General features: G+C 45.2%; 1 protein-coding gene and 1 long non-coding RNA gene across 5 annotated transcripts in view; one reads left to right on the top strand and one right to left on the bottom strand.

The window, feature by feature from the left end:
- LOC144038069 (uncharacterized) overlaps window positions 1-27686 on the bottom strand; it is a 110920-nt gene that overhangs the window by 47250 nt on the left and 35984 nt on the right. The window contains exon 5 of one of the 4 annotated variants that reach the window (XR_013289138.1): window positions 16803-17043. The exons of the other annotated variants lie outside the window; for them this stretch is intronic. This is a non-coding gene — a long non-coding RNA (uncharacterized LOC144038069). Of the gene's footprint in view, window positions 1-16802; window positions 17044-27686 lie in introns of those variants that run through there. 4 annotated transcript variants of the gene reach the window in all.
- On the top strand, window positions 23066-24261 carry LOC144038629 (E3 ubiquitin-protein ligase TRIM35-like). Its single transcript, XM_077551246.1, has one exon. The coding sequence runs from the start codon at window positions 23160-23162 to the stop codon at window positions 24084-24086; it is 927 nt and encodes a 308-aa protein (XP_077407372.1). The 5' UTR covers window positions 23066-23159; the 3' UTR covers window positions 24087-24261.

Below are 27686 nucleotides of genomic sequence, written 5' to 3' on the forward strand. Positions count from 1 at the left end.
CGGCATCAAAGCCTTTTGTATGCTCATGCATAGTTTTTTTTGTTTGTTTTTTAAGTCTTTCATGTAGCATCATGACTAGCCTAACATCTATGCTAATTTTTGTCTATGGCATTTCGCATGATATGTTTGCATTAAGCTAGTGGACTTTCGTTAGACAAAATGACATTTGTTTAGTTTTTTTTGTGAAACATTTTAGTGTTTAAATAAACAATGTTTAATGTGTCGGTTGTACAATAAAGCAATGTCGAGTTGTTTCAGTGAGCAAGTCTTCGTTTTCCTCAAAGTGACGCTTTACGGTGCAGTTCGCATTTCTTGACAGCAAAAGGGAGATCATGTGGCAAGTTTAAAGCCGGTTGTAAGGGAAAACGATCTATCGAAAAATATATATGCTCACTAGAGCTCGGATTTTCGCAGATTAATGGAAGTTCACTGAAAAGAAGCCCCTCGAAAATGGCCATTAGTGCGCCAGCGAATAACAACCGAGAAAGAAGGAAATCTGGAGACATTAGTTAGCAGAACGCGCGTTTAGGCTTTCTAACTCCAAAGTGAAAAAGGTCAAGCGCGACAGTGGCTGAATAATGAGTCGCAAGCAGGAGAGTTCAGATGTTGGAAATCTTCATAGCGCGGCGCTCATGATTCATGGCCAAGCGCGGTCCCTTCGCCCATACATCATGAGGCGTCTTCCCACCCACCTTCGCATCCTCCCGCCTCGCCAAGGTCACTTGAAGGAAATTATCCCGCTGCATCGCAAGATTTATGAGAGATTCCTTTGCTCTGCTGCTGGTGTGTTTACAGAATACATCCACTCCCTCAGCGAGGAAGTGAACTCGTTTATGGAGCTCGGGGTGGGAGGGGGGGCTCGGCATTTATTGGGTGTCAGAGAGAACACAACCAGGGTAGCTTGGCTCCAATGACAAGTTGCTAATTGTCAACCAAACACGAGCGGCATCCGCGTGACATCATATAAACGGGGATGCGTTTCCGTCTCTTTTTTTGTAAAGGTAGCCTACCTGTTTAAGCTAACGGCAAATTGCTACACCGCAAATATAACGGCCAATCAAAATGCCAGGTAGTCTCACCTGATCCTTCAGAACAAAAATGACCTTTCAGGCCGAGTACCAAAAGCCAGATCCAGCAAATTTGGACTGAGTCCTGCCTTGAATAACAAAACTCCGATGAACCGATGTTGGCCACTGCTTACATGGTCGAGCAGTCGAGTGAGAATATTTCAGGCACCTCATGGACCAAAGAGAACCAGTAAACCCTAAAAACCGAGCGGTGAGCTGCAGAATTCTTATCGACCTTTGATAAGATTTGTAAACAAGAGTTCCAGGGTCCTTCCAGGGGACAGAACGAACGCATGTTGACGTGAACTGAGATGGCTTGCGCTTTTTGCCACCCAGAAGTACGTCCGCGGAAAGTGAGCCGCACAATTCTTATTAGCATCGAAGCCGAGCGCGCTCGTAAGCGCATGAAATGTCAGGCAGGCCGCCGCGCGAGGTGGGCGGCGTGGGATGAAGACGAATGCCATCGGTCCCCTGGAACTCCGATTACAACTCTTCTCATTAATCACCGTCGGAGATAGAAGCAATTTAAAGGCGCCGTCATCTACGCCGAGCGCGGGCGGGGCAGGGGGGGGCGGTCGGCCCCTGACACCGTCGAAGGTTTCCGTGTGCGACTACCCTCTTCATTAAGCTCTTCAAAGGATACGTGGAAAGCACCGTGATGCTCGCTTCGGATTTGTCGGCCTGCCGAGGATTCCTTTTCACTCAGTAGCAGGTCGTTCCTTTTGGTGAAATAATAGTTGGAACTTTACAATCCTAAGTAGAAACGGAACCTCGGTTTACACAAGAGTTCTGCTTTGTAGTCAACTCAGACCAAGATGAAGCCTATCACGAACCGACTTGAAAATGGGTTGTTGTTGACGTTTTACAGAGGTGGTAAATCCAGGTCCAGAAAGTAAAAACCTTGCCACCGTTTGGCTTTAACCATCGATGCTAGCTAGCTAGCGAGCAGGTAAACGAGCACCATGGGAGCTAGCTAGCTAGCATCGATGGTTCAAGCCAAACGGTGGCAAGGTTTTTACTTTCTGGCCCTGGATTTGCTACCTCTGATGTTTTACATTGCATTAGTGATCAATTTCATTCTCTTTATTTCTGAGTAAGGCGCAGAATCAAACAAAGCGAATCTCTGGGACACTCGCGGGGATGCAAAGAATCCAACAGCGCTCACTTAGCGCTAAGAAAATTGCTGTGGGATTCGTCTTGCCAGGTAATTCCTCTCTGTCTTTCATCGCGTGAAGTTCCCGAGGCCCGGCCCCATCCATTCTGGCATCCAGTTCCCGCCTTTGTCCATCCATCAGTGGGCGGACTTTGTCAGCGCCAACTTCATCCTGGCGGCGGCAATCGCATCCGAGAGCCGCCCCTCCCGGCCCCAATTGCCACCGGGGAGCTTTGACACCTCCCTTCTGCATCTGTTGACGGGGGGGGGGGGACCCCTCACAAAAAATGGTTCTGATTGCACAGGCCAGCAAAGCAAAACCACGCACGGTTATGCCAACCCCCCCCCCCCCCCCCCAAAGGCCATCCCCCTTTGCACGCCACTGGTTGGGGCACTTGCACTGTCCAGTATATTAAAAGTTCAAAGTATTCATGGACCTTTGCATCCAGCAAGCGTGCGCTCAAAGCGCGATTAACCGCCGAGAGCACTAACGAGACGCTGATGGGCGGCTTATTAACCACTTGGACATTTTGGCAATGATCATCTTATAAATGGCCGCCGTCAAGGTTCCCCTAAACCTCCAAATGAGTCTTCTCGCTTCAGCGCTCCCGTCGGCCAATAACAAACGACGGCCATTAGCCGTATTGTTAGCCGCGACGCCCTGAGAACAAACAAAAAAGCTCGTAAATAACAATTTGCAAGCCTTGAAAGAAGACAGACATCAGTCGGGGTTGCCAGAGATGATGTCGGAGGGCTTTGAAGGGGGGATGAGAGTGAGAGGAAGGCTCTGCCAAACAAAGGCCACGCTGAGACCAAGAAAATGGCTGGCCGAAGGCAAGGCTGGAAAACTAAAATTACGAGGGAGGAAACATGAGGAATAAGGAAGCCTGTTGTGTATGGGGGGGGGGGGGGGGGGGGGGGGTTAGGTCTAATATTTCAATTTTTTGGGATATTTGTATTTTTTTCATGATAATTCTCTCCAATGTTTATGTATTTTTAATATATTTTTTTCCCTGCTCATTTAAAAAAAAAAAGCTTTTTAGTTTTTTTGGTCTAATAACATTTTTATTACACCCAACTATTGGTTTCATATTTTGTATTTTTACGTCTGGTTAATCTTTATTCTTTTAAGAAAATGTAGGGAAAAATGTACTTTGTTTTTTCATCAAAAAAAAAAAGCACAAATACTTGTCTCACTGGTTGTGTAATTCTTATGATTATTTGGAGGACGGAGATTTGAAAAAACAACAACATTACTTTATACAATTTGTCTATGTTTTTTTTTTTTTTTTTTTCAGATTCAATGTGCTCTTGTTTTTCTCCCCCAAATACTCGGTATATATTTGTGTCCAATACTGTATACATTTTTTTTTGGTGTTCCTTTTCCGCTAACCCCGCCAACGGCCAAACAATTTCCTCTGTGGTCCCGGAAAGTCCATCCACTTATGTGACATTTCAATAACATAATCCAAAAACCCGTGACGGCTTTTAACGAGATTACGTGCCTTCAACGGAGCGGAGACTCGTGGCCATAAAGGAAATAAGTCCATAAAACCACCAAATAGAAAATGGAACTTACGACTTTGTTTGGAGTATTTTAAAATATTTGTGTTGCTTGTGGTTGTTTAATATTTTTCTGTGGCTGTATCAGCAAATGATTTTAGTTAAACAAAAAAATCTGTATTTTATCAAATACTTTTGTATTTTTCATCTAATATTTTTTAGGCAGGTTTGAGGATTTTTTTGTGTGGCAATAATTTGATTTTCAAATATAATTATTTTTTTATTTAGTATTTTTCATCCAATTTTTTGTTGCATTCTTTTCCGCTCCCCATTTTGTGCTTGTCGGGCATTTTTAAAGGCTGGGTAGTTTTTCTGCATTTTATTCGTATTACGCTAACGCACATAGCATGAAGCTAACGCTGAACACGAGGACAAGCCCATTCATAGCAAGTAATCATTTGCCGACAGCTCATCAGGAGAAGAATGTACGGGAATAATGAAAGATTGTTTACGTATGGCGAGATGAGATGCAGGGAGGATTTTGGATTTTTTTTCATTCTCTCGAGGGCGGCGACGCTGACGGATGGACAGAAGTGACAGTGCGGTATTCATCCTGCACGCTCTGCCGCCGGCGTTCGGACACGGCAATAAATCAGCCGCCCTTCCGCCGCTGTATCTACAGCTTATTACAGCCGGCGTGACAAATAAATAATAATTCCTGTCAGCGAGGCCCCTTTGCAGCACACCCTCAAAAGCACAAGCTTGCCACTCCGCCTCCTCTGATACTTTTTAATTTATTTTTATTTTTATTCTCAATGAAAACACCCTAAATGCTGTTCTTTCACCCTTAAAAATCTTTCACTGCCAGCCATTTTAAAAGCACCTTCCAGCTACCCCAAAAATGTCAGAATTATTTTAGGTACATTTTTGTAATAAAGAAAACAGCCCTGAATTGTAAAACATAAAACATAATAAGGAAGAATGAAAGGCAATAAAGTTGGTTTCCAAAATGCCAGTAAGCGGAATGTCACAAACACAGCAGCACATTTTGTGTGTTGTATGCCTTTAAAAAGGGGGCGTGGCCTAGTGACTGACATCACAAGCTTCAATTTCTTCACTGTTAGAGTCTGCTCCATGCTCCTTGCTAGTGTTTTCATTTTGTATTTTCACATCACTTGCGTTGAACAACATGACGTCACTTGAAAACGTTAATTAAAAAAAAAAAAAAAAAAAAGGGCCAAGTTAACCGAAGAGTTTTCATGCAAACGCGACGTCATTCATGCGAGGGCCGAGACCATTTGCATGTCGGTTAACAGATGAACTATTGCGGCACAAAGATGAAAGAGCAAGCGATAGCAGCGCAGCCGCAACGTGAATAGGCTCCCTGACACACATTTTATCAGTAAACCAATTAACATGATTTATGGCTGGGGGCCGAACCACCAGACTGGGGCCATAAATACAAACAGAGAGGGGGGGTGGGGGGGGGGGGGGGGTGAGATGCTATCACAGTCGTCCATTGCACTTTGCTGGCATGCAGTCAGCTTGCATTTTGTAAACGTGGCTTCTGTGCACGGCGGGTCAGGAGTTCAAAGGGCAGGCGGGGGGGCGGAAAGGCCCGACCCCCTTAATGTAGACCCGTCTTATGGCAACGCTGGCATCCGGGTGCTTGTCGGATAAAGTCAATTTTGTGTAACGTCTGGGAGGAAAATGACCTTTAAGTGGATTATTTAACACTGTGCCACTATGACCTGTTTTTCCATTTGTGTTTTGAACCAAAGTTTTTCAAGTTACACGACAAGACGTTGCTGGTTGATTTTAGGTTTGAAGAGTTGTCTTTTATAACAAACCACATAACATTGTCTCAAGAAAGCCCGCTAGCTTAATGCTAACACATCATGCGAAATGCCATAACAAAAAAAAGCAACGTGATGCATCTCAAATGATCTTCCCCATTGAAATGAATGGAAAAGCATTTAATTCGTCCCAGCCCTCCCCCAAAAAAAGTTAGATTTTTTTTTAAAATATATATATCATGCTATAATGTTGAACTTTATGAAACATTTTGTAATGGCAAATAGAAGAGAATGTAAAAATGTGCATCATTGTACTCGCCCATCCCTACAAAGCACCAAATCCATTTAGCAAGAACATGACGTATTTGTTTTAGTGGGTCCTAAAAAAAAAAAAAACATCAATAGATGACACCAAGTCCAAAGCGCTGAGTCGCAGTTGAGCGACCGAGTCACCGCGTGGAATTTGGGCCTTTGCCGTGATTTCACATCCACTCTTTGCTCAGGAGAGATTTACGATTTCCCCAAAACATGTTAATTGGCTTCAACTCGGGAATATGCGGGACTTGCCTGCTGCTTCTCCTCTCACAAGACAAAAGCAACACTTTTACACCATTTGAAATACGGATTTTGATATTCACATTCTAGAAGGCAAAATTGACTCGACAGGTGTCAAAAGTGCTCCAGCAAGCAACAAGAGGCTGCACTAATCGGCCCTACAGTGAAAGAAAATCGGCCCTAAAGTGAAAGAAAAACATTTGGGATGAAAAAAAAAATTAAGAAAATCTAAACAATAGCCTGTTTTTTTATGTTGTATTTTATATGAATTAAAATAAAAAGGTAGCCTCTTTTTCTTGGTTGGTTTTGCATAAAAAAAAAACAATTTCAAGGAGGGGATTTTGGTATTAAAAAAAGTTGAAATCTTTGATTGGCTTTTTGATAAAAACTCATAAAATAGAAGATAAACATTGTTTTAAAAAAAATGGGCGATATAGTTGCTTTTTTGGTAAAAAATTTGTAAAATATATTTTCAGAAGGAAATATCTGCATTAAAAAAAAATCTAACATTTTAGAGCGACATGCTTTTTGTTTCACAAATATTTTTAGATTAGTTGAAGTTGTTGTCACTTATTGCATGAATAATCAATTTAATCGAACGTCAACATTTGGTAAAAGCCCAGGGAAACCCGGAAGGCAAATAAAGCCCAGCGTCCGGCATTCGTGAAGCGCATTTGAAGGGCAGTCAGTCCCAGCAGCAGCAGCAGGTGGAAGCGAAGACGGCCCCTCCGAACGAGGGCCGACATGCTCGTGGATTGAAATAATAGCTGACAAAGACGCTCGGCGTTTGCATCAGCGTAATCGCCCGCGACACCCGAGCAGCGCCGCCACCGCCGCAACCTCGGCTTCAATTTGTCGTGACGGGCCTGAGGCTCTTTGCGGTCCGGGTGATCGCCGGTCGGATCAAATGCAATGGTTGGATGGGGGAGGGGGTTGATGAGTGAGGTTGAGCGCTGGGTAAAAGTTTGGGCTTAGTCTCCGCTGGACACGAAGCGGCTGGGAGGATTTGATTGTATTTTTTTCTTGGGTGGCCAAACAACGATGGAGAGTTTTGACAGGAGAGCGTCGCGGCAAAGAGACGAAATCGAGCACCGCTATTGGTTCACCGTTTGCATCAGCAAATACGGGAAATAGAGCTTGTCGTCAAATGGAATCCAAAATGGTCATCAGGCGTGTTTCTTAGCGGACGGCGAAGCATGGAAGAAGGTTTTGCCGAGCTTGACTGGGAAATGCTGCAATGGCTAACACATCCCTAAAGATGGCAGCATTGCGTCGCTTTGGACGAAGAAGAAGAAGAAGAAGATAAAGATCACGTCAATTATTACTCAAATTTTGGAGGGCAAGCCCGGACGGTCTATAGACTGTCGACTCGGTCGGGTGTGGGTGGGCTTCTTTTCGGGGGTCCCCGAGTAACGACGAGCATTTGCAGCCCTCGTGCCAATTGAATTGATCAATTGGCCGCAATTCCGCACGCGCGGCCTTGACAACGCTCGATTGTTTCACCGGCAGTGCATGACTTCATTATTTTTCAAACATATGTCACGTCTTTTTCCGGGTTCTTCTCTTTATCATAACAATCATTAATAACTGTCAGCCGCGCTGCCTCATTAGCATCAGAGCTGCATTTGTTTCTTGCGCACGGGCTGATTATTTCCTACAACGGGCTCGGGCCAATTACTTGAGCGGGCGGGGGAGAAAAAAGGTATCACATAAATCAAAAGCTAACAAGGTGGCAAATTTGAAGTTATCCCGATTGCGAGAGACACCGCAGCTAATACGTCACTGTCAGACCGGCGCTGCCGACACCCGTGCAGAATATATCATCCCAAAAGGATCTCTCATTAGCATATTCACAGGACGGGTGGGAAGGGAAATGTAAAACGGCCAAGTTCCAACACGCTAGCGTTGGCGAGCGGGATCCTGCCACCGCCGCCACCGCCGCCGCCGCGGCTTTCCCAGCCGAAAGCTTTTACTCTTTGCATGATGATGTTCATCCATCACCGTCTGACAGCGACGTCACGGCAACAACAAACGTGCAAAGGCAGCACCGGAAAATGTGCTGAGGTTGCGCACGCGCGCAAATAAACCAGTTTAGCTTCAAGTCGATTTTCTGTCTCTGCCGGGAATTGCCGTAACGTGCGATCAGGTACGCGGACGTCTGTTCACCTCAAACGGAAGAAGACTGATTGATGAGGGGAAGGAAATAGATTTGCTCGCCATTCTTTCTTCTCCGCAAGCCTCCGAAATGACGAAACGCAATGCATGTGGCAATTGCGCTTTTCAGAAGGTTTGCAAACAAAAAGGTTCGAGGGTACTTCCTGGTGGAAAAACGCGAGTTACGAGCACTGACCTGAACCGAAAACAATGGCAAAAATTCCTTCCTCGTCCCTCATTTTGAAGCGTGAATTGAGCACAGATGGGAGGCCGAGTTTCCGATCTTTAGCAGAAGTTAGCGAGGGTTATCTTTGGCCGTCCATCTCGCACCCCCCCCCCCCCCAATCCAACCCCCCTTCCCCCCGGCAATGAAGGATTAACCGCAGATGTCGTCTTCTTCCTCTTTCTTCTTCTTCCCCCCGCCGTGATGCAGCGCGCCGCTCGGCGGCCAGACAGCGACGTTTAATCTTTATGTCCGCTCAGGACGCGGCCAATCAGCATCACGCGCCGTCGGGGGGGTTGCGGGGACAAACCCTCCCCGGAGTTCCTCACCCTCGCAGTCCAATTCATCAACTTCAGCCACAAACATCCCCGGCCGCTGGCCGCTGATGTATAGGACGGCGGGCGAACACTTATCAGATTGCACATTATGCACGGCTTTGTGTTTCCCGGGACAAAGACAAGACGCGAGATCGCAGCATCCAGGCAGGCCCGCCTTGCTTTACCGTGCTCACAAGACGAGAGATCCTCAAAGGATTGTGACGCCGGCTCATTTCGATGAATTGCGCCCGGCCGGGCGGGCGGGCGGGCGGGCGGGACAATCCAATTTGTAAAGATCCCAATTCAGCCGCAGGACGTCCACGTCAAACACTTTGCATCCTTTCCACTCACAATTACGACGTCAGGTCTACAATATCAGCATGGATGCAAAATAACACACTGACGCAACAATTGTTAAAAATCCAAATGACGCTTAGTATTTTTTTTACTCTCTACCAGAGTTCAATATTTAGTTAATATCTATTGTAAATATAGTTAACTTGTGTTAATATAATAACAATATTTTAACACTACTGTGCCATCGGACTTGTTTTAACTCCATGTAAGTGTAAAAAAACAAAAAAAAAACAGAAGTGTCAAATCCAGGTCCAGAAAGTAAAAACCCTGCAGATGGAAAACACTTGAGACTCGCGCCACGCGATACCGAAGAACAAAATTGGACGAGCCCGGCTAATCCTTCAAAGCGCCGCTGCTATCACATCGCCAATTTTTTTTTTCTTTTTTATGATGACCCACTAATGTAAAAAATGACGCTCGACAATATAATCTTGATAACCTCGCGCAGTCAGGCAACGACGGCTGCCGTAAAGGACCGTAAATCCGACAACCCCCCCCCCCGCTTGTTCTGAACCCAGGCAATAAAACCGTGACACTTTTACAATTGCGTAATTAACAACGCGCCGGCACCAAATTAAATCAATATGCCCATCTAATATCATTTTCTCTACTTATGCAAATCAAACAACGCAAAGCCCCTCGCAATGAAGCCGTGTGAATCGCTTTCACGCGTTATCGTCCCATCAGACCTCGTGGCTTGGATGACACAGATGATGATGATGATGATGATGATGATGATGATGGTGAGGATGTGTGTGTGTGTGTGTGTGTGTGGGTTGCTTTAACCACTGCAGCAACTGCTGATTAGCGACAACATGGATGATAACGGCTTCAAATTAAAACAATGCTCATTAGTTTGCGATCAAATGGAAGCCTGACGATGAACATCAGCGTCTCGAAAAGTCCCTGGAACGTCTTCAAAAGACGAGGTTCTTACAAGTTGGCCAAGAATCACTCATGTTGAAACCGAGCATATTACATCATATTTCAAACAAAATCCCTTCAAGTACGTTGCTTATCAATACACAAGTGCCAAATTTGGTTGTGTTTTTTTGACGGGTAAAATAAATCAATCAATAAATACTTGACTTAAGTGTTCCATCTTGTGAGTTTTTCAAGTTATCATTTTTGACTTTGTTGATGCTAACCATTGACCTAATTATTTACAGACTTCCGCTCTTGAGGTGACATAATGCTGCGCGGCTCCCGCAAAGTGCATGCAAAAGGAGTTTGTGGATTTGTTCTCAAGAACATTTTTCAGTTCATTGATCGCGGGGGGACAGACTGATAGCAATGACCGTATTTGGACAGAAACTCAAACCCTCGAAGCGAGCTGCAGTGGGCCACAACTCACACCCAGAAGCTCACACACAGACTAACCAACCGACTCAAATGCAGATTTTTGCTATCACTCAATAGGCCACACCCCTTAAAGGCACACATCCAACATGCAAATATTACAGCATGTATGCCAATTCAATTTGATGAATACAGTTGATTTGTGTACACTTTTTACTATGTTTTTAATACTTTTCCTAATTAAAAACAAACAGATTAATAGCCTTTCTGTTCTTTTTACTGGTAAACGTTGTTTTGAAATACAAGCTTGCTTATGAAATTAGACGGTTGTAATCATTTTCGTTTACGACACACTAGCAATGCACAAAATCATGTCCAGGTGAGACCGATATTGCTGCTGTTTTTGTCAGCAACATAGTTGAGTTGCAATCCGCCCTGTTTTTGTTTTTGTTTTTATTTTGGACTTTAGCTTGCAAGCAGAAGCAGGTGCAAGTTTTCCCTTTATGGACACGAGCGAAAAGGGGAGGCTGCGGCAGTGGAAGGTGCGAGCGCAGCCTAATGGCGCTGATTAATGACAACGGGCCAGAGGAGAGCCGGGACACGGGCGCAACATATATCATCCGCGCTCATCAGTCTTTGCACCTCCGTGAACTCTTCTTTCCCGAGAAGAAAAAAAAAAAAACACAAAAAAACAGAACCATAACAGCTGGGGGGAAAAATCGAAAGCTTCCCGTGTGCTTTTTGATGAAGATGACGGTTGGGCAGGCAAACGACATGTAGAAAAAGACATCACGATCCAAAGCGGCGGCGGCGGCTTTGTGTGCCATCACTCATGTTTTTTTTTCTTCTTCCCTGCACTCGAGCACGATGACTTATTGGCTATTTATGAACAGGAGGTGATGACGAACGGCGCCGCATTTATCTGCATAAGTAACCGGCATAAGCGCTGGCAAGGACGGCAAAATAAACTGCCACCATCAGTCGCCGCTCGGCGCAAAGCAAAACCCATCGGCCCCAAGAGCTCAAATCCGGTTGGGAGCCGTTAATGAAGTGCATCCTTTGGGGAATTTGCACTTTTAATTAGGAGCCACCTTTGCTGGATTTTGGTCTTAGTGAAAAGGCGGGAAATGAATCCTCCTATGACATCACAGGCGTGCTTTCTGCTTAACTGTAGTTGTTATTATGGGATGATGACGATCGCCGTCAGCGCAACCACCGCCAGGCTTTTCAAATGCTACGCGGCAGTCAAGAATTTGGACGCTTTCCTCGTTCATACATTGAAAAATACTGCGATGGACAAGTTTCCCAAGTAATATATATATTCATAATAAATAATAAATATATTTAAAAAAAAGTTCTTATTTTTTAAATGTGACTCTGGAGAATTGTCAATCATTGTAACACAAATGAGCACACTCACACAAACGCGCAATTCAATGAGTTCGTTCCACAAACAATTGTTGTTGTCGAACATCTGACACACAAACACGGCACCGTGTGAGGAGAAACAAGACGTCTTTTGTCCTACCAACTGTTCCCACATGTGTTTTTTCCGCTGGCTTCTGCGTCTAATTAATATGGTAGGCAGCGCCGAGGGGGGGGGGGGGGTGTTGTCATTTTTCAAATGCTTTCCCCTGCAAATGTTGGACACCTCTTAATGGCCGTGCTAATGCCGGAGCTGTCAGGCAGCTGCACTTTTGTACTTTGCGGCTCATGAAATGCATTCAATCGGCATTCATCTGTTACGCCCACCACCTTTATTTCTTTATGTCCTCTTTTAGTTCGGATTTCTAGTTCGATTTTACAGTTCGGTTGCTATCAAAACACACGCACACACACACCTAGAGAGAGAGAGAGAGAGAGAGAGAGAGAGAGAGAGAGAGTTTTGAAAATCGCTTACAGACCAAATTGTTCTCATGTCAAATGTCAGCGATACGGTAAAGGAAGAAAAAGTTTTCCGGCGTTGAGTCCGGAGCATAAAGTGTAACTTTCATCTGTGAATGAGTTTTCCGGCGGGGCGTCAGCACGTCAGCATTCCTGAGTGGCCAAAGTGACGGCGACTAAACGGGCGTGCCGCGCGATAGCATCGCTGACGAGCTGCCGTTTTCTGCCTTTGAAAGACTTTATCTCTTTATCCCGCCCTCGCCTCATCCCTGCTCAAAGAGCTCATTGTTTGCTGTCAAGATGGCGATCCACTTTCATCACAGTTCACTTGGAGTTCGCCATGTCAAATGATTTAATACAAAATAAAAATGGTTGGGGGGGGGGGGGGGGCGTTTGTACAGATGTGAGATAAAGGAGCTATTGTACGGCAAGCTCGGGGGGCAACGCAGCCCGGCAGCCATGTTTATCATCAGGCATCAAGTGTGTGGTCACAGGACCGAATGTCAACACTTGACTTGCAATTACTCATCCTGCAGTCGGAGCCGATAACTTGCCAACTTTTGTTTACGGGTGACGAGCCGATGCACTTTGGATTAGATGAGAACCCGAGTGGAATGATTCGAAGAAATCCACAGTTCCGACAATGTCTTTATGATCATATTTTTTACATGTAGAGCGTTAATGATTTGTTATGTCGTTCCGTCTACTTTGGCGACGCACTTCAAATACTTGCCCGACGACATCTTCAATACGACAGAGTTTGCTTGCTCGCTTACGCTGACTTGTCGCGCTTGTCTTTACTCAAATCAGAGGACGTTCTTGTTTAATGAAGAAAATGACCAAATCTAAGTTGTGTTATTGTGACGGCTGTTTTGCTGCTTATGCTGTCCGCAAACACGGCCACGCCTCCCTTTTCGGCAGTGTCGGCTGTTAAGCCTCGTGATTCGTGTCAAAGCTAAGAAACTGAGAAGTGGTTGAGGATTTTAGCAGTGCGTGTTGGAGTAACACTTTTGGCCTTTTATTTATTTTATTTTTATTTTTATTTTTTTATTTTGGCCTTTTAAAAGGACAGAAATGCTTTTGGTATTTGGAAAAGATAACAGAATGATGGATGTTACTTGGTCATGACGTGTTACATTCTCCAATATTTGTCACTGGCGGCAATGCCGCAAGCTGCCACTAGGTTGACTTCACCTTGTGGCTTTATTGTTACCGTTTTCAGATCGTTTCTGGTGGCACACAAGATGGTGATATGCTAGTTGGGCATGACTGCTTTAGTGAGGTGTGCTGGATGACTTATGATGACAGTTAGTTGTACGTTGAAAGTGGGAGCCCCCAGCCCCCAACAAATGTAGGTCAGAATGAAAATTGAAGGCGTCGCGCTCACTATTTCTTGGCAAAAGGTGCTCGTCAGCGGGCCTGGCGGCGGCGGCGGCGGCGCTACATCTCGGCGGTTGTTGTTGTGTCGGCGCGGCCCTTCAACCCTCGTGTTCCAGAAGCTTAGACGCGCTTGTTTGATGCCGGCTTATCCCCTCAGCTGACATATTATGCTTGGACAGGCCTCTGGCTGAGCCGCCAGAACAAGCTACGGCGAGGATTAGCCCCCGCGCTCGCGCTAATGCAGTCAAACTGTCAGGCAGATCAAAGCCGCTCACTTCAGATTAAGACCAATTAAACGGGGTGGCGCTACACAAATTAATACTTGGAGCGCACTTGCACGCGCACACACACACACGCGCGAGCACGTGCATGCCGGCGCCGCAACAGGGCAGGCAAAGCGGGCGGTTGCAGAGGGCCCCAACTGGAAGGGGCCCCAACTGGAAGGGGCCCCAACTGGAAGGGGCCCCGAGTGACGGCTGACGTCGGTCCAATGACAAAAACAACGGCTGATGTTGGCTTATAGCAGGGCTCACTAACCTTTACTGTCAAAAGAGCCATTTCAGGCTAAATTAAAAAACTAAAATCTGTCTCGAGCTGCAAAAAATGTGAACGTTGTGATGAAGGAAACCGTGTGTTCGTGTTAGTCCAATGTGCTGAGGGCCCAAGTGCTAATTAGGGCACAAATATGAGAGCAGCATCCAATATGTAGACATTCATTTTCTTCTACCTATCATTTTCCGTTTTTGGATTAGTATTTTTTTGGGAGGGGTGGGTGGGGGGGGCTGTAATTTTTCATACATTTTTTGACTTTTTTTTCCCATTTCTGTCAAATTTCTGACATTTTCGGCAATTTTATGCGCATATTACGGTAATTTTCTGCTTTTGTGGACATTTTATGGGAAATTTTTTTGGGGGTGAGGAGGGGTTTCTTTTGTTTTTGGACATTTTTATGGTTATTTTTCTTTTCTGTCTTTTTTATTCAGTTCTCTGTCATTTTCTGTAATTTCATGGACATTTCATGCTAATTTTCTGCTTTTCCTCTTCCTTCTTGGACATTTTTAGTTTTTTTTTTTTTTAGTTTTTCATCCACCTTAACAACTTAACTTTGGACTTTTAAATATTTAATCATTCCTTTTTATTTAATCATTAATTGATTAAAATATTATTCTATCTAAAAAAAAATATGTAAAAAAAATTATAAATTTCTACAAATTTTTTTAGAGAGCCACAGAGAGCCACAGCAGAGCCAAATGTGGCTCTAGAGCCGCCGGTTGCAGACCCCTGGCTTATTGCGACACAGACAATCAAGCGATTCCCATCTACAAACAAACAAATTGTCTTCAACGAACATGACTTGCATGTTTCAGCACGCACGAGGAAGCAGGACTGAAAGGCGAAAGCTTGGAAGTGCGATGCAGACGTGCTTACCACAAGTCCACCGTGCTGGAGCCAAATCTTTAGTTGACGGTGCTGCAATCAGACGACTTTGGCCTTTGAGGCTGAATATGTCAATAAACTTTGGAGGAGCTTTTGGGGTCACCAAATGTATAGTTTTGGCGTTCACGGCCGGCGCACGCGTCGCCGTCATTCTTTCCGCCGTCAAGAGGCCCGGATCGGCTTTGGCCGCACACTGACCTCGCCGGCCAGCTGCGGTTCAGATGTTTGCGTTATTGTTACGAGGCAGGCTGTCAAGCAACTCCTCGTCCTCAGCTGCTGGCCCAAAAAAAAAAGAGAGGATGTCTTGTCATCCCGTTCGCACGGCTCAGTCTGCGGCTTTGAAAATAATGAAATGTTGTCGTATGTTATTTCCAATTTTGATGTTAAAACCACACACTTTCATTTCACATCAACTGGTCCTGCTAAAAACGAAATAAATACATGTTTAAACGTCCCAAACCTCAGCCATGTACTGTTTATTTTTAGTTTAGCTTAGCACAGGCATGGGCTAACTTACAGTATGCTCGAGGGCACATTTAAAGGTACAACATGTTAAGGCAATGCAGGTGACACGGTGGACGAGCGGTTGGCACGTCTGCCTCACAGTTCTGAAGTACGGGGGTTCGGATCTCGACTTGGCGGAATTTGCATGTTTGCCAGAGTACCCGGAGAAAAGTCAGGTAAGCACGTGGGCCCGTCCGCCTTGCTTGCACTGAAAGGATCTTTCATGAATTTGTCTTTTCTAACTCGCTCCCACGAGGACAACCTCTCTTCAAACGCCGCCTCCGAACAGCTTAATGAGCACATTTCAGCTTTTTGAAAACTGCATTTTAACCGTGCAAAGTAAATAGATTTTGGACCCCCTGCTGAAAAAAAGCTTTCCGAGGGGGGGTTGCACACAAACGCGCTCTTGATGTGGCTTTCGGGAGTCAAGTGTGTTTGGACAGTCCGGAGGCGAGAGGCGGGCCGGCCCGCTCGCCGCTCCCGAGCCACAGCGCCGGCCGGGCCGCATGACAATCAATCTCTGTCCTCGGGCGCACAACGCCAGCGCAGGAGATTTATTCCAGCGCGGGCCTGGAGGCTGCAAAAGCAAGAGGAGGAGTGCCGAGGGACCTTCAGCTAAATATTGATACGCCGTTGTGCAATGAGAGTGACGCTAAAAGATGTCAAGATTCTGTCACATGATGCTATCAACAATGCTGGTGTGGAAAAATGATAATGTGATGCATCATATACTACCAAACATGCTACAGTACCGATAAAAGACGGTGAAGAAATATAACGATAACTATACGATACGTCACATTATTGTAATGACGGTGGTGAAACACAACGACAATAACAAATCGTATTGTTATCTCTCATATGGTGATGCAAAGTAATCTTGTGAGGTTTACTATCGATACAACAGGTGGCACAAAATATCGGGCTAGTGATATATGTTATACGTTATCTCTCATGGGACGGTATCGATACAAAGGAGAGGGGGGGGGGGATTACTGATATCACAACGTATGGTAACGTTATCCCTCATTAGTGGAGGATTGATACCGTTGATGGGGGAAAAAAATACTAGTATTGTAGTGTTTGGTATATATACAGTATACTAAAAATATATGTACCAATATTACGGTGCTACCTCTCATGGGGCAATAAATTGATCATTGTGACGATTCATCAGCAACTTTCTTCCAATGTGTCGATTGTATGAGGATATTCTAACTGTCAAAAACGATACGGTAAATTGATGGCATTGCGAAGGCGCTGGAGAGCAAAACGTGTCCAATTTGGATGCACTGCAATTAGGGGACGTGGCCAATCAAAGCAGACGCGATTGCGATTGCGGCTCCTCATCCGGCGGCGTGCACTTGAAAGGAGCCGTCGCTCCCGTTTGGCGGCGTGGGAGGCGCGGCGATACCTAATTTCGGAGAACAAATGTGCTTAAGTTATTTCTGAAGGGTAGGCAATCTGTCAAAGGCCGGCCTGTTTTGGCATGTCGCATACCGCCGCTGAGATCACAGACTCCGATTCTGCTCGCAATTACCGCCAGAGGACCTTGCAGGCAGGCCGGGCGGCCATTAATCCTACTTCTGGCCCTGGACGCGTCCACATGTCAAATATTTCCCGCTGTCCTCTGTGGCACGGTGAGAGAGAGCGAAAGCGAAGGAGGGAGGGGAGTGCAAAAAAAAAATATATAAAATCCATGGCGGGCCTAACCGCACCCGTGGAGTAATTGGTGCCATTATGACTGTCATTAGGTTTGCGTTGCATCGCCACAAACTCTTCATTGAAATGTACGCGAAGAGATCAAGGAGGAGACAAGTGAAATTAATGAACTGAAACAGAGCTGGTAAATCCAGGTCCAGAAAGTCAAAATCCTGACACAGTTTGGCTCTAGCCTCAGGTGCTAGCTAGCTAGCTCCCTATAACTATCTCCCATGGTGCTCGTTGACCTGCTAGGGAGCTAGCTAGCTAGCTAGCTAGAATTCATGGCTAAAGCAAAACTGTGGCAGGGTTTTTACTTTCTGGACCTGAATTTGCCACCTTTGAAATGAAATAGAAAATTTTTCACCGGCCACACAGATACTACAGTATTTACCGTAATTACATTTTAGAAAACCAGCGTATTTGGTTTTATTTACAAAATACAGCGCTCTATTTCTAAAATGTTAATGATCTGAAATTTGAGGTGAGTCACAAAACAAACCTCACAATACAATAATGATTGCAATATTGTGGAAGGTCGGTGATATAAAAATAAAAAAAAGTTCACGCATCTTTATAAAAAATCATGTTATGATACAATTTCATACTGACATACATAAACAGCCTACAATCAGTTATGGCGCTTGCTAATGCGAGTTCATTTGTAGAGGATCTCAAACACGTTGCGTTCCACTTCATCTGGCCATTAGCGTGAATCTTCAAGGTAGGTGGCCAAAACATGCGTAGTTAAAATGAAGTTGACTAATAAACTAACCACCACAAGGTGTTGGAATTGCACAAATGGAATACAACAATAAAGCCATTGAAACTCAACTTTACAAAGTGTAAAAGGGTGTCAGAGTCGGCAATTCATAACCCCGAGTTGCCTCCCCCGTGCACACTTGACTGTTTAACGCGCCGTGACACTTTATCCCCAAATTAAGCGTCTTTACGCAGCATGTTCTGCACAGGAAAAGTCTGACTCCTTAACTTGTGTTGACGGCGTCACGCACGTCTCGAAAAGTTGACGAGGGAGACGACGTTAAGCGGCGACACAAAGCGGCTCCTTACTTGTCGGTTGCAAATTCACAAATCAACCTGTTCACTCGGCAATGCGCTTGACGCGGCGTGAAGCTCCACGTTTGAGCGTCTTGTCACGCATTCCGAGCGCCGGCATAGAAGCCGCTGTTGTACGCCGGCATCCGCGTCCCGGCCGGGGGAAATAACCGGCGCAGATGGTGGCGGGATGCCAGCGCCTCGTATGGCCTGTTGCCAACCGTCCAACGCTCCTTTGGCGCCTTAGCACATTTGAGAAATATGGATTACAAGCTTTTTGCAACTTTTGAACGACAGGCTCGGCAAGCGAGGTCACGAATGAATGACGCTTGCAAGGCTCCACTGTATATATATTAAAAACAAAAAACACAACAATCTGTAATTGCTTGACACTGTTAGCATGTTGAATAAATTCCAGTTGATGAATGTCAAAGCGTCCCTTGCATCCTTCCATATTTCTCCACGCGGCCCTCGCGGGAACAACTTTGGACGGGCCTGATTTATGCCTTGGAAACCTTCACATCCAACTGGCCCTGCTCGACATCTAAATCAGATTTATAACCACTGTCAAAGGCAGCCGTGACGGCCAAATTCATTTTTCCCTCGCCGTTTTTCACGGCCAGCATCTGGGCCGACGATCTGGGCCGACTAACAAGCGCACGCGGGGTCTTCGGTTAACGGGGCCGTCTGCTAACGGGGGGTACGAGAGCGATGGCGCTGCCACGCGGGGATCTCGGAGGGACAAAACCAGACAAAACGACATTCATACGATGAGCTGACTTTTGGAATGTGTGTCAATGACGTTATGAGCGGCGGTCCACATGCATCCTACAGCACATCTGACATTTATCATTTGGGGATGTGATGAGGGACGCCGCTTGCTGTGATTTGTTTTCAAGGGTGGATGAAGAGACAAACTATTGATGTTGTAGGAAAAAAAAAATAGCACACTTTGGATGTTGCACTTTCCTGAAACGACAACCTAATCATATTAAACTTAACTTTACACCGTCAGGATTTTGGAGATGATCACCAATCAGTAAAACTAGAACCAATCACCGATACGACAAAATCTATTTGTCTAACTAATTTCATCTAAACCATAGAAATTATCCCAAAAACGCTGCTAAACATTCAGTACACATAAACACCGCCCCCCCCAATAAAATAAAATGAATAAATCAAATTAATGTCAAACTATTGGGAAAAAGTTGAAAAAAAAATCCAATTATATATATTGAGGAGCGTTTATTAGCGATTATTAACAATGGCAGCACAGAATGTCCCTGGAGTGAAGAAGATTGTGTTGACTGTAACGTCCTATTTTGCGGATCCCATCAATGACGTCGACCTTCAAATTATGACATCACAACCGATCACTGATTTGCCTAAAATGCAAAATATCTGCCGATCCAATCAGATCGGTGGAAAGTTTCAAAAATAGAAGACATATTTGATGTTACACAGACTGTTGATGTACTTTTACAAAAAAAAAAATAGATTTGAGCAGTGTTTATATTAAATACTCTCATTTCATTGTATTTGGAAATATCTGAGCCCCCCCCCCCACCGTTTTTGGCAAAGTTTAGTTACGCCAACTCAGACCAAAGTCTATCAAACGACGGGACCACCAGCACTGCTGAACTCAAGCTGGTCTTTGTCGGACCACCCTTCAACCCTTCACGCCCCACCAGTCCCCCGACACCCCTTTCCGACACCCCTTTCTCCCCATCACATGAATCGTGCCTGCTCAACAAAAGACGCTTTGAGGTCATGCTCTTCTTCTTCTTCTTCTTCTTTTTTTTCTTTGCGTAAGCCCAAAGACAAGGAAGACTTAAAAGGGAGCTTATGAGGATAATGTTAAGCGAAAACACATGCCATTATGTCTCCAGAAATTGCACAAAATGTAATATGTGCACGGCGGGGAAATGACTTTACTAGGGGTGAAATCGACTCATTGGTCTTTGCTCATCAAACGGCGTAACGGTCCTTGCTTGCGATTAATACGCTTGAAGCTCCAAAGCCGCGCCTCTTTTTTTTTTTTCCCCTTCCCTTTTTTGTATATTCGTCGCCCCGAGAATCCTCCACGGGGGTTTTAAAACTTCAAACGCGGCCTCATGAAAAAGTCAGGAGGTGTCGGACGCGCTTCACCTCCAACGCCGTCGGCTCGCCAACACCAAAAGCCGCCATTGATTTTGATTTCATTTTTGATCCCGGGGATCACCTGGCAAAAAAAAAAAAAACAAGATACTCTGGCGTCCATGGCAAGCAGGTAACCGCTGGCGAGACTTCCATTGTGACGCCATCTTGTGCGTGGACATCTGAATGAAGTTAAACTGACACGATGATATATTTTGCTCGCCTAATCCCATATGGATCATCTTTGTGTATGAGCTCATAAAGTCAGCTTTATGGAAGATCCGGGACAGATTAAGTCAAGGAAGAGCACTGTCCGAAGAATTTAAAGTTAGCCCCCCCTGTACATTAAAAAATAGGAGGGAGGTGGGGGGGGGGAGTCTTTCGGCAAAGGTCATCGAAAAGCCAACAGTGTTGCAAAAGTGAGGTTTGTCGGTCGCTGATCCTTTGACAATCCGCTTGAAATGAAAAAATTCCTTCCCGTTTGCCTGCGTGGTTCACAAGAGAAGGCGACGGTCAATATTGCATGCGTTCTCCAAAATGTTCTGCAGATTGGGAAAGTTGTGTGGCGACGACTGTTCATGGACTCACGAGGAAAACCACAACGTGAGATTGAAGAAGGAAGGAAGAAAAACGCTCATTTAAATTGGCTCGCTTGTCTTCATCATTCATTTCCTAAAAATGAGAGAACGACTGATGTTGCTCTTTTCTAAAAAGAGCACAACATATTAATGTTGCAGTTAAAAAAAAGAGACAAATGTTGCACTTTCCTAAAAAGACGCAGATTTTTAACGTCCATAAAAAGACAGCATGTTGATGTTGACGCGTTCCAAAAATGAAAAAAAAATCAATTTACGTTGCACTTCCCAAAACATAAGAAACTGATATTATACTTTGCTAAAAAAAAAAAAAAAAAAGTTAAATGTTAAGCTTTCTAAAACAGAAGACAAATGATCAATGCTACAGTTCACAAAAATGAAGAAAATCTACTTTCCTTTTCCGAAAAAGGAGAAACTAATGATGTTGCACTTTACTAAAAATAAGACAAATTATTGATGTTGCACTTAAGCTAAGCTATTTATGTTGAGTTTTCCTATAAAAAAAAAGAAGACAAACTGACATTGCGCTTTCCTAAAATGAAGACAAATGACTGACATTGCACTTTACTGAAACCAAGATAACCAAATCCTGTTGAACTTTGCTAAAAAGAAGACAAACTCGTCATGTTGCAGTAGAATGAAAACAAATGATTGATGTTGCACATTTCCTTGTGACCATCAAATCCAAACTGGATAATTAAACTCAACGCGTGAACAAACATGAAAGATTGAAGGCTTGGACGTACGAATCACGTTGCGCGTCACAACAGCAGGCAGCTGATTGTAAGCGTCCATTTCGACGGCATGCAAAAGTGTTGTCATGTTTGTATAATCAAAAAAAATGGCTTGGGAAAAAAGCGTGGGCGAATGTTTTTGTGCGGCAGGTTTTTCGAGACTCTGGCTCCAGATGTGTGCTCCAGACGTGGCTCCGTGTCAAGCGACGCATCCAATAGACAGCCACAAAGCTTGAAAGGCCATAAATCAAGGGGACTAAAGAAAGCCATTAGCGCGAGGGGATAAACAATAAATAAAAGGAGGAAGAAAAAAAAGAAGTCCTAATGTTCTCACAAAGCCCGCGACACCGCAGCAGACATTTTGATTCCGTGTATGAAAGGCAGCCCGGAGCCTTTGGACCAACGAGGAGAAGGGAGCCATTTTTCTCTGCTGATCAACGTACAGTGCCGCAACCAACAGGCGATTTATTTACGCCAGCCGCGAGGGGGGGACGGATTAGAGGCAGAAACGTCGCGATTATGAAGTGGCTGGGCTGCAGCCGCCTCATTGATTTACAGCGAGAAGTTTATAAATGCCAGATGTGCTCAAAAGGGCCGCCTCGACCAGAACCAAGAAAGACACTTGAAGTCGTAATAAAAGAAACGCAGTTCAGCAGCCGAGCATGCTAATTGATTTTGTGCTTCGCTTTAGAATTCAGACGAAAGACAGAATTACAGCCAATGGGCAAAAGATCTTGTAAATAATCTGCATCAGGTGACTATGAATGCGAGTGACTATCACTGACTTGAACTTGATTATCGTGTTTGTGGTGAACAAGGTCTCATCGTTAAGTACAGTATGTTTAGTTAAATTGCAGCCAGGAAGCTAACAGCCGCTCTACTGAACGCCAAGCCTTTTTACCCAAATTAGCATTTACGCAAACTCAACACATGCTTGAATGACATATCAACATTTGCTTTAACTTGTTGTTTTTTTTTCTTCCATACTCGAATGTTGATTTCATTTTCTGGACGCTTTCTATTGAAGAGCAGCAGCTGTCGCAAAGCTCTTCATCAAACACATGACATCATAAATGAAAGGATCGTTGTGGAGTCGCTCACTTTTTTACTCGCGACTGCCACCTTTGGTCTAAAGCGGAACTGCAGCCTCTGTGTTACGACTCCACACTGAAGAGAAGACACAAGCTGACTTGGAGTCGAAATTCCTTCACGTGCGACCGAGTGAGGCAGACGCACTGCGGCTCTCCTGAGAATCAACGTTGGAAGCTTGTCCACTGAGGACCGCTTGTCCACTGACGAGGACCATGGCCAGCCGAGTTGAGGACGATCTCAAATGTCCGACCTGTTTGGAGATCTTTCAAGATCCGGTCTTTCTGCCGTGCGGTCACAGCTTGTGCTGTGCGTGCGTGCAGCAGTGTTGGGAGCAGAAAGGCAATCGATCGTGTCCAGTCTGTCGGAAAAAGTGTCGATCCAAGTATCCGCCTCCCAACTTAGCACTGAGGAACGCGTGCGAGACCTTCAAGCAGGCCTCAATGGAGTCCGACGACATCTGCATCTTGCACAAGCAGAAACTGACCCTCTTCTGTTTGGACCACCAGGAGCTCGTGTGTCTCGTCTGCATGGACACAAAACGCCACGCCGGGCACACCTTCCGCAGAATCAATGAAGTTGCCAAACGTCACAGAGAGAAACTCCAAGAAAGCCTGCAGGGCGCCAAGGAAACGCTGGAAGACTACAAAGACGCAATCGACGTGTGTAATGAACATGCCAGGTACGTCAAAGTCCAAAGGGAGACGGCGGAAAGCAAGATGAAGAAGGATTTTGAGGAGCTTTGTCGCTTCCTGAAGGCCGAGGAGGAGGCGCGGTTGTCCGCGGTGAGGCACGAAGAGGAGGAGAAGAGTCGGATGATGAAGGAGAAGATTGAAATCCTGGACAAAGACATGGCTGCCGTGTCAGACGTGGTCAGAAGCGCAGAGGAGCAGCTGACCTCTGACCCCGTGGCCTTCATGAAGAACTTCAAGAATGCCATGTCCAGAATCCAGAAGCGCTCCAAGCCCGAGGACCTCCCAGGAGAAGCTCTGCTGGACGAAGGCAAGCATGTGGGCGACCTCAAGTTCCGAGTGTGGGAACGGATGAAGGAGATGGTCTCCTGCAGTCCCGCCGTTCTGGATCCAAACACGGCCAAACCAGAACTCGGTCTGTCTGAAGATCTGAGCAGACTGACTTGTTAAGTCAAGTCATCTGAACAGCAGCGTCCAAGGAATCTACAGAGAACAAAGTGCTTGGAGGTTCTACGTTGACTTTGGGAACGCACGTGTGGGATGTTGAGGTGGAAGACGACAAAAACTGGTGAAAACGTGTACCATTACATTTTATGATGATAAATACAGAAAGTTTGCTGAAACATTTGGGTCTGAATTCACGTGGACACAAAAAAAAAAGATTGTATTCTCTGAGTCTCATACACGCTGAATTGTGCAAAAGGGATCCTTCTTATTGTGTAAAAGCAGTGTTCTAAAGATTTGGCCGATTTTTACAATGATAACAGTTGCCTTCCGTGATGTTGACCTCATTCGCTCCCAAAAACGTATAAGCACGTTCTATTTTAAATATTGCTATGGTCCCAAAAATGTACTTATACTTTTTTTTTTTTTATGCTGAGGCATATAGAAGGCTTTGATGCAGCTTCTGACCTGAAGAGGTCGCTAAAAGCAATGCTAGCTATTACAAAGAAATAACCAGCAGGTGGCAGCAGAGTATAAGAGATCAGCCAGGGCCAACAACTTGTGGTAACAAGCTATTGCTGCTAAAACGGAAACAGAAACTCTAATCTTTCTTTTGGTGGGTTCTACCTTATCTTATAGCAATAGAACTCAATATTCTGTGGGCCTTGCAAAATCTGTCAAAATCCAGTCAAACAGCCAGGAGTGAAGGGGTTTGCTTCAGTGAAAATGGCTGGCAGTGAATGAGTTAACTATGTTTGCCGTTACACAATATTACATCAGCAAATTCGCCTCACGAGGAAATCTGATGAACAGACCCATTTCTGCTGGCGAGGTGATAAATGGAGCGCACCCCCAAGACGTGTCGTCAGCCTTCCGGACGCCCAAACAGGTAAAGAAAGTGTCGGCAGTGACGTTCCGACAGGCAACGTGCAGTGAGACTGAACCGGCCCGGAGAGAGAACGGCAAGGCTCCGCTCTGTCCGCCGTCAAATGCGACTTGCAGCCTCGTCGACCGCCTTCCGCCGCTGGCTGCTGCCAATAATAGCTCATCACAACAAACGCCGGCCTCCTTGGCACCCAAATCAATGCGGCCGCCCGCGCGCCGTGCCACTCGTCAATTAAGAGTCCCCGCTCGCCGCGCAGACACTCGTGACTTAAAAGAAACAGTCGAGGACGTGACGAATCCGAGCCGACGGGACGCGAAGGCGGCGGGGCGACACGGCGGAGCGATAATGCGCCGGAGATGTGGATAATAACTGACACCGCTGGCAGGTTGGATGAAGTTTTATTTCATTTGTCGGGGCCTTCCACTTTGTCTTTGAGTTCAATCGCTCCCTAGCCTGGAGGCTCGCAGGCAGGCAGACAGACAGGCAGCTACACCACACGTCGCACGGAGCTCGCTCAGTTGACAAAAAATTGCTCACGAGAAAGTAACCTGATCCTGAACTATAAGACCTAATATAGTGGTTTTCAAACATATTGCATTTAAAAATATATATATATATATATATTTTTTAAATACTTAGCTGGCTATATACGACTTTCTTGACCAACATTAGCATTGAAGTCTGAAGGTTTCATCAAAACCCAAATTTGGAACATTTAATAGAATTGTTTGAAGAGCAAAACCGTGCTTAAATATAGGAGTATTAAAGACTGGTAAAATATTAATTAATCCCATTAACTCAAACCCAAAAACGTGTAAATACGTTTTTTAATACTTTGTTCTGCACTCCCAAAAAACGTTTTTTTTTTTAATGCTATTCGATACAGAAGGCTTTGATGCAGCCTCTGACCTGAAGAGGTCGCTTAAAGCAACGCTAGTTATTACAAAAACGGCCAGCAGGTGGCAGCAGAGTATAAGAAGAGATTAACCAGGGCCATGTTGCAAAAAGCTCTTTTTGCCAATGTTTTAAACAGGTTTGTGAATAATGATAAAATGTAGCTCTATTCTAATGCTAATTGCTGCAAAACGGAAACACATAGAAATATACTTTTTTTCCCCTGATGAAAGAAGAGACTCTAATCTTTCTTTTGGTAGGTTCCATGTTTTTATAGCAATAGAACAGAATATTCCGCGGGCCTTGCAAAATCAGTCCAAATCCAGTAGAGTGAGGGGGGTTGCTTCAGTCAGTAAAAGAGTCAATATAAATTACAAACATGTTAAATAGAAATGGCAGCTAAATGAATATTTGAAAACAAACAGTTCTAAAAGATAACGTTTTAAATTGAATACAATAACACGAAACACACTTTAGAGGAAGAAGTGCGCATTTTGATGAATTGCAGACTTTTGCGAATTCCTGAGCGAATGGAAACGCGTCTCGGTGGCGTAGAAACGGCGGCCGACAAGCCGAGGCGTCGTCAGCCTGAGCATTTGATCACTAAGTCGACAAATGGAGCGGTAAGTGTCGAAAGGCTCCGACCGACCGGCTGACGCTAATTCCGAGGCCCCTCCCGCCAATCCCTAATCCCGCTTGTGAAATGTGACAAGATGCTTGTGCTTAACGCGAAATAATCTGTCCATCACAGACGCTCATCCCGGCCCCCGCGTGTCAAAAACGCGCTACCTGAACATTTGCACCCGCCGCAAATTCAATCTGAGGCTTCGCACTTTGCTGTGTTGGTGGACGGCCGCTTTATCAGACAACAAACGACCTTTTTTTCTTTTCAAACACACACACACGGCAATGACAGAAGCGTGTTTCTAATCCCCGAGGCCAGACAAGCAGATAACCGCGCAGGAGCGACTTGACAAAGTTTCCACAAAGTTCTTAACGGGTAATATGGCAGCTGTCGGCCGGCATTGAGCCGTCGTGGGACGGGTTTTGCGCTGAAGCTAACGCGTGCGTACAGCATGACATCCTCACCTGCCTGAGTGGACGAGCGCGCTTAATCTGGGCGGGCTTTGACTTCCTGTTCCTGACCAGTTTTGACTAATCGAGGAGACAACGTGGAAAACGAGCCTTCAAGCGCCGGCATCTTCGCCGGCGCCTCCACTCGGCAAACTCTTCACATTCACCAGGGCGGCATGCGCTCGACTTGTGAGCATCCGAAATGTCCCGTCTTAACCGCATCGCAGTGCTAACGCTAGCCGACAAGTTCTTCTTGTGTGCGTTTTTTTTTTTTTTTTTTCAAAGAAGAAAGCTCGTCTATTTTCTTGTCATATTTGCTTGAAGGACGACTCGAGTACTCGCCGGCCGGTCTAATTCCCGGCACTTTCAAGACGCGGTGGCGGCGCATTCAAGGTGCATTACGGCAGCCATGGAGGTGATGGGAGCAATTTCAAACTGTCATTCAGGGCGGAAATATCGCAGCGACTCCCGCGTCTCCCGCCGGCTGTCAAAGGGCCCTGTGAAGTTAGCGCTAATCTGGATCTTATTCACTCAGCGCCATTTACTTGTCAGCGCTTTGCCTCGGCACGCCAGATCATAATGAGATCAGCGTAAGAATAAAGACAGATTGAGAGCTCGTCAAATGAAAAGGTCAAATTGTTGCAGGGATTTTTTTGCTATTGAAATCTGGAATACAGAAGAATCGACATTAGGGCAGCATATTCGAGGCTCACTAGTCATAAATTATCCCATCGGAGTTTTTGGTGCTTTTT

Source organism: Vanacampus margaritifer, chromosome 18 (assembly GCF_051991255.1).
Source record: "Vanacampus margaritifer isolate UIUO_Vmar chromosome 18, RoL_Vmar_1.0, whole genome shotgun sequence".
NCBI classification, from domain to species: Eukaryota; Metazoa; Chordata; class Actinopteri; order Syngnathiformes; family Syngnathidae; genus Vanacampus; species Vanacampus margaritifer.

Coding starts and splice junctions, on each gene's coding strand:
- LOC144038629 (XM_077551246.1), top strand. CDS start 23,160: ATGGCCAGCCGAGTTGAGGACGATCTCAAATGTCCGACCTGTTTGGAG.